We start from the raw sequence: 7,733 nt of genomic DNA, 5'->3' as shown, positions 1-7,733 counted from the left end.
AAGAGGCTAACGGCGGCTTACATGGCCAGAAAAGGTGTCAGGACACACAGAGAACATGCCGGCTGAGGTACCAGCTGGCTCCCAGGACGCTGGGTGTTTGGGGTGTGCAGATGAACGGGCCCAGCAGGCACGGCATGGCTTAGGAGCACTGGGGACCCGGCACTGCTGGTGGCCATCTCCTGGCTCACCGAGCTCCTGCACACTGTTTCTTCCTAAGTATACAAGGAGGCACTGTCCTGCCCGCCACGTTTGCCTCCTCCCTGGCACATCACCCTGTTTATGAAGTTCTTTTCCCAGCCTTGCAGCTGGCAGGTGAGACAGTAGACCATAAGCCTTATGACATCCACCTAATGGCCACCAAACCTGTAAATCACAGGATGTTCACGGCACGGGGTTTTTGGCTTAGACATACATAAGCCTAAGTATATATGTGTACACACAGATATACACAGATACACATCAACATGAGCGCACAACGCTGCATGAGACTGACCTGCTCTTTCCTAGGGGGAGCAGCAGACAGTCAAACAGAGTCACACTGGAAACTCTTGAACAGCTCTGCTACCTGCTCCTCTGATCATCTTCCCAAGGAAAGCACATGAGGTTGAGCTTCTTCCAACACAACTCCATCTAAGATGACTTCATGCATTCTCTGGGCTGTTTCAGGGAAAGTGACTGACCTAACAGATCATAAAATGTATTTTTCCAAAAATGCTTTAAATAACATTGAACAGTTTCAGATCAAACTAGGCAAAGTATACCTTGAGCAGCCTCATGTTCACTCCTGGACAAAAGTGCGACCATGGAGGGTCACTCTGAAAGAGACTGTGCACAGGAGCTTGTTCTGCATCCTTTGCATCACAGTAAAAGCAAATGAACTTTCTGGGAAAGACAAACTGAAACTTTTCTGGAGCATACAAAGTATTTGAAAAGAACTCAAAAACCCCAATAAAATTAGGGAACATATTAGTCCTTTTCCCAACACTGTACTAAGATTTCCTCTATGAAGGCCCCAGTAGCGTTTTCAGAGTATCTTTGGAGAACTTTGGGCAATGATGGACTCATTTAGCCTCACACTCAGAGCAAAGTCTGTGGTCCGCCTCCATCTCCTACAGACACCAGAAACATCCCAACAGGCAGACTGATACATAAGAGTTTCAGCAACTGGGCTTGGTGAAACACTGGCAGGTTTTTGATAAAATGCCCCGTGAAGGACTTGTAATTTCACTGAATCACAGAATTCTTTACAGAAAGTAATTATCAGAGGCACAGACATATGGACCTGTTATTGTAATGTGTTTACACAGCCTGAAAACAATCACGGCCACACTGCGTCGGACCACCCGCCCATGGTCTCTAACTGCGGCTGTAAGCTGATGCCTCATGGAGCTTCCAAACAGGGCAAGTATGCTTCTTCTGCCCAACACTCTTCCATGCTCAACTGTTTTAAGCTCAATGACTGCACAAGCTGGATGAAGCTTCCATGTGTTCAATAATCTTCCATGGATTTCTCTTCCATGAACTGCCCCTGTTTCCTCTGGAACCAGAGCAAATTTTCTGTATCTACTGCATCCCTCGGTACGGAGTCTCACAGCCCTGCTACCTATTGCACAAAGAGTTACTTCCTTCTGTCTCTTCTGAACCTACCTCCTACCGCCTTCGTGAGACAAACTGTAATTCTTGTACTGGCAGAAATGAACAATTGATCCCTAACCACTGTCTTTCATCACGGATGATTTTCACAGTCTTAACAGAACCTTCCCTCTGTCATCTCTCTTCCAGGCTGAACAGCTGTAGCTGTGCTGAAGGACACAGAAGAGAGGGACCAAAGTTGCACCTAGGTGTCCATTGCTTTCCTGCCAATTCCCAATGTTTCACCAGTGTTTTTTCACAGCTTTTGAACCTGATTTTTTTTGGGATTGCATCTCACAACTCTCAAATTTAAGTCCTGAATGGTAACGGTAAACTCAGAGTCCATTAATCCATGTGAGAAGATGGGATTATTCTTCCCCAGGCATTTTACCTTACATTTATCGTCATTCAGGTTTACCTGCCCTTTTATTGTGCTCTCCCTCCACTTTGTACAGTACTTGGGCAGCTCTTCACAGCTGGCTCACAGCACTGACACTCTAAATAATTTGGTCTTCTCAGCAAATCTTGTTGCCCTATTGTTCACCCTTTTCCAAGTCACACTAGCATATGCTACCTTTATCCTCTTATTGCATGCCTGTTTAGTTTCCTTAAAAGCTTTTGGTCAGGAACTTTGTCAAATGCCTTTTGGAAATCGTAGACTATGGCAACAAACTAGATCAGGTTTACACACATGCTGGTCGACCTTCTCCTTTGAAGAACTCTACAGAGATTTCTGACAATGGGATTTCCTTTACAAAAGTACTCTTGAATCCTCCCACATGTATCATATTTATATACCCATTCCAACATTGCAGAATCACAGAATCCCAGAATGGTGGGGTTGGAAGGGACCTCAGGAGATCATCCAGTCCAACCCCCCTGACAAGGCAGGTTCCCTACCCCAGGTTACACAGGAAAGTGTCCAGGTGGGTTTTGGACATCTCCAGAGATGGAGACTCCACAACCTCTCTGGGCAGCCTGTCCCAGGGCTCTGGCACCCTCACAGGAAAGAAATTTTTCGTTAAGTTTGTCTGGAACTTTGGGTGTTCCAGTTTGTGCCCACTGCCCCTTGTCCTGTCACCAGCCACCAACAAAAAGAGCCCGGTCCCATCCATTTGGCCACCACATTTCAGATATCTATAGACATTGATAAGGTCCCCTCTCAATCTTCTCTTCTCCAGGCTGAACAGTCCCAGCTCTCTCAGCCTTTCCTCTGTAAGACACATGCTCCAGCACCTCATCATCTTTGTGGCCTCAGCTGGACTCTCTCCAGAAGATCCCTGTCCCTCTTGAACTGGGGAGCCCAGAACTGGACACAGCACTCCAGATGTGGCCTCACCAGGGCACAGTAGAGGAGGAGGAGAACCTCCCTCGACCTGCTGGCCACGCTCTTTTTAATGCACCTGCTATTGCAGTTTCTGGTAATTTCCTTGGTGTGAACATCTGGTTGGCAAGTCTGGTGGCCCAGCTCTATCTGGGACCCATTTTAAAAACTGTCATTGCATTTGCCACTCAGTTACCAGTCAGACACAAAGCAAAAGGTTACACACCGCTGTCACTCATACGGCTATTTCACCTTACAGCTCCTCTGCAGCTTTTGGGTAACTGTTATCCACTTCTGGTAATGGGTTGGCAGCTGGCTGAATATGAGCCAGCACTGTGCACAGGTCACCAAGAAGGCGAAGGGTATCCTGGCCTGGATCAGGAACAGTGTGTCCGGCAGGACCAGAGAAGTCATCCTTCCCCTGTACTCAGCATTGGTGAGGCTGCACCTTGAATACCATGTCCAGTTTTGGGCCCTTGACTCCAAGAAGGACATGGAGGTGCTGGAGCATGGCCAGAGAAGGGCAATAAAGCTAGGGAAGGGTCTGGAGCACAAGTGTGCTGAGTTCCTGGCTGAGGGAACTGGGGGTGTTTAGTCTGGAGAAGAGGAGGCTGAGGAGAGACCATATCACTGTCTACAGCTCCCTGAAAGGAGGTAGGAGCGAGGCAGGTGTGTGTCTTTTCTCCCAGGTAACCAGTGACAGAACAAGAGGCAGTGGCCTTAAGTTGTGCCAGGGGAGGTACAGATTGGATGTCAGGAAATACTTTGTCACTGAAAGGATTCTCAGGCACTGGAACTGGCTGCCCAGGGAGGGGGTTGAGTCCCCATCCTTGGAGGGATTTAAAAGACGTGTAGATGGGGTGCTCAGAGATAAGGCTTAATAGTGGACAGGTACGGTTGGACTCAATGATCTCAAAGGTCTTTTCCAACAAGGCAACGCTATAATTCTAACATTCTCTTCAATTTCAGAGAGATGCCCTGATGATTCCCTCCACAAAGTAAGATTTCAGTGTGGGAATGTCCCTGGGTTTCTTCCACTGTGAAAGGTACATGCCAAAAAAATTTTTTTAGGTTGTTAGCAGTGGCCTTATCTTGGCTGAGTGTTCCTTTCATGTTTTGATCATCTGTTGGCCTTACAGGCTTCTTGCAGATATGAAGAAAGATTTACTGTTGGTTTTGATTCCTTTGTGAAGTGCCCCTTAAACTCTGTTTTAGCTCAGTTCTGCACTGTCACATTTAATCTACCAGAGTTTACAATCCTTTGTTTTCTTTATTTGCATACAGACATCAGATTTTCAAAAGATACCTTCTTGCTTTTCATAACCTCTCTGACCCTGCTGCGTAGCCTCACAACCTTCCTTTTGCACTTGGTGGTTCTGCTGTGCCATCTTTCGTTCCAAGGACAGGGCAGGTGAGACCCTGCTCTTACACTCCAGCACTCACTGCACAGGTGGCCTCATGTCTGTCATGCAGAAGCACAAGAGAACTGCCTGAAAGTTTCGAAGACCAACATTTCTGATTTAAGGTGGACCTAAACCAGCAGAAAAAATACATGCTGTGATATTCCTGACAAATGACTATATGAGAACTGGCTTCACAAAACATGCAAAATAGAAAAAGTGGCAAGAGATGCAAAGAAAAGTTACTTAAGATTATGGTTCTGTCTAACTGCTTACAAGAAAGAGGGTGCAGAAATATGTTGTTCACATTCTTTAAAGTAATGGTACTGTGCACACACCGGCTATAAGCAAAAGTACAGTTAGAAGAGGAAGACCAAATTTAAACTTCATAGAATCAAGGACTGGTCTGGGTTGGAAGGGACCTTAAAGCCCATCCAGTTCCAACCCCCCCTGCCATCAGCAGGGACACCTTCCACTAGACCAGGTTGCTCAAAGCCTCATCCAACCTGGCCACAAACACTTCCAGGGAGGAGCAGCCACAGCTTCTCTGGGCAGCCTGGGACAGTGTCTCATCACCCTCATCAAAATACATTTCTTCTTTATATCTAATTTAAATCTAGCCTCTTTTAGCTTAAAACCATTTCCCCTTGTCCTGTCACCACCAGCCCTGGTATAAAGCCCCTCTCTGTCTTTCTTATATCCACTAACTTTTACCAGCAGCAATAACCGCTATGGGCAGACTGCCCTGAGCAAAGCAGTTTCTACTTGTTTTAAAACACTTCTAAGAAAGGAGATCATGTACTGAAGAGTGTGTTTCCATAATGGTGCTGTTTAAATGATAAAAGTTTTGAGAAAAAAAGTTTCAGTCAAATTAAGACCCATGACCTTGCCTACCAGCTGGTCTTCCGTGCAGAGAAGACACTGCATTACCTTTAACATATTCAGGATCCTTACAGTACTTGAACATTTCTAGTATTTCCATACCTGGTTTTGTGCCAAAGTTACTCATTCATTTACTCAAGACAACTTTGAAGGCTCAGTCAAACCTCATAGCAGAATGCGTGTGTTTTACAGGGCCTCCACCTCCTGATAAAATAAATGGAAACCCTTCTCCCACTGTGCTGCTTAATCTGGAACAAGCAGCCAAGCATCTGGTGGGAAATAAACTGAACATACAATCTTTTAGAAGATGAAAGGAGCACTTCCATATTCCCACTTCACAGAAACATTCATACTGTGAATACAGATGCAAGCTTTCCAACCCCTCTGAAATGTTGTCTTGTTAGCTATAGTATGGAGAATATTATTTGCACTAAATACTTTTTTCTGTCCAATGCTGGTGACATAGAGGCAGCATAACATAATATGAATGAAGAATGAGAGTGACTGGCTGCAGGACCAGGGTGTCCACCCAACCTGTACGAGCTATGCGGGTCTAAGTGGAAAGAGTTGGGTTCTGACTGACAGTGGAGAAGATGGAAAACATCAGTGTGGTTCTTCTTGCATGTTCAAAAATAATAGAGGACTCTACTGAAAAGCAGGCAGAAACTAAGCTAAGGTACATGAATATGGCTGTAGACTTGCTTCCTTATAAGCTAATGTCAGATAAAATTTTTATTCACCTATACTTGCCTGAGAAATAAAGTGTATCATTTTCGTTTTGTTTGTAAAGTACATTTGCAATGTAAAATACAGCACGGCTGTAAATGGCTCTCAAACTCATTTAGATATTAGTTTAAACTTCTAATAATATTTTCATTGATGAATATGTGATCATAGTGAAAAAAACCCATGTATCTGGAACTCCTGGAGTATCGGATAAATCGGATAAAGTTGGATAAAACTAAACTAAAGAGATCTTTTACAATGCTCCAGTTTGTTTTCTTTGAACCACTCTTCATGTAAACTGTGATACTGCCAGATAACGGCTAACTACAATATATTCATATACTTATACAAATACGTGCTATATAAAATGAAAGAAAATATGAAAAGGCTGTGGCTGTTGTAAATTCAATTTTTGACAGATAGATACAAAATTGATAATGACTGAGCTCTTTGCCGTGGGCTATACTCACGTCAGCATAATGCCCCTTCATATCACAGCGGTTGCAGTGTTTGTTCCAATAGGCTCTCTCAAGACATTCCCTGAAATAGTGGCCAGGCAAACAGCAGTTCAAACAGAAACGTGCTGGGCAACTGTTTTGTAGATGACCTCTTCCGGCACACAGGCAACAAGGGGGAACTTTCTATGGAGAAACAGAAAAAGAATTACATCAAGTGAGAATGCTTCCAAAGCTTAAAGAAAAGAAAAAAAATCAAAAGAGGAAATGAAGAAGAAACCATCCCAAATAAATGTTACTGCTTACTAGGAATTGGAGAGATTATAAAAACAATAAAGGCAGTGACCTCCACAAAACAGACAGCTAATGTTATATAGTAAACAGGTCTTGTGCAAGCTCTCCTTTGACCTGGAGCAGCCTTTCAATTAAATAATAAACTGCTAAAGCAATGCTTTTAATGGCAAGCACAAAAGAGTACTAGAAACAACACCTGTATCTACAAGTAATTTCAGTGTTGCATTTACCTTTGGAGTAGGACAATTCTTGGACAAATGACCAGGTCTACCGCAATTTCTACAGGTAACGTTTTTATCAGCTGTGTAGTACCGCGTACTGGTATGCCTCACACTTGCATAGTTGGAGATCTGTGCCTGAGGAGACAAGGAGAGTAAAATGTATTTATCATTTGGCATGCTGTGGTTTAGTGTCTGTTAGAACTGAAAAACTGTACAAGTCACTGCTGGTAGTTGTTCAGTTGGAATCTAACTTTTTGCTAGTACAATTTACACATCCAGGCTCAAACTGGGTAATTCTGTTATAGAGAAATCTGCATTGTCTAGAAGAAAAGTATTGTCTTGTTTAAACTTCCACTTCAGAACATTATTTTCTGCTATTTAAAGTTGCAATTATGAAGTTTTTCTTTCCCTTGATTAGCCAAGACACTTTTGCTCGTTATGCTATTTCATGATGAACTGGAATTTTTCCCAGAATATAAATATAACTAACAGTAATTGCAAATGCAAGTTACACGTTCCCTTGCACACATTAAGGGAAACTTCTTGGACCAAGTACAATGCTACACAAGTCTAGACCAAATCTGCAATTTGCAATTGTAAAGAAAGATTTAAAAAGGAAAAAGAAGAAAAAAAGGAGAAGCTGGAAACAACTCTCTCTCTCTCTCTCTCCCTCTCAGTGACCTCACACATACTTTCTGTGTAGCCAGACAGATTTAAAAATCCTATCAATTCAGCGATTAATGCTTAGAAAACATTACAGTTTTTAAAAACGGAAATAAAATTTTGGACAAGTGAATGG

The 7,733-nt window shown here is 43.4% G+C and overlaps 1 protein-coding gene across 1 annotated transcript in view; it reads right to left on the bottom strand.

The window, feature by feature from the left end:
* Nucleotides 1-7,733, bottom strand: part of ZCCHC7 (zinc finger CCHC-type containing 7) — a gene marked incomplete at its 5' end in the record, with an annotated part of 36,898 nt that overhangs the window by 28,574 nt on the left and 591 nt on the right. The window contains 2 exons of the mRNA XM_010174452.1: nucleotides 6,435-6,605; nucleotides 6,944-7,069. Of these exons, the coding sequence (XP_010172754.1) occupies nucleotides 6,435-6,605; nucleotides 6,944-7,069 (297 nt within the window). The remainder of the gene's footprint in view (nucleotides 1-6,434; nucleotides 6,606-6,943; nucleotides 7,070-7,733) is intronic.

Source organism: Antrostomus carolinensis, unplaced genomic scaffold (genome assembly GCF_000700745.2).
Source record: "Antrostomus carolinensis isolate BGI_N321 unplaced genomic scaffold, ASM70074v2 scaffold16868, whole genome shotgun sequence".
In the NCBI taxonomy this organism is placed as follows: domain Eukaryota; kingdom Metazoa; phylum Chordata; class Aves; order Caprimulgiformes; family Caprimulgidae; genus Antrostomus; species Antrostomus carolinensis.
Note: the sequence above shows the minus strand (reverse complement) of the source record. Positions and strands in the feature narration are given on the sequence as shown.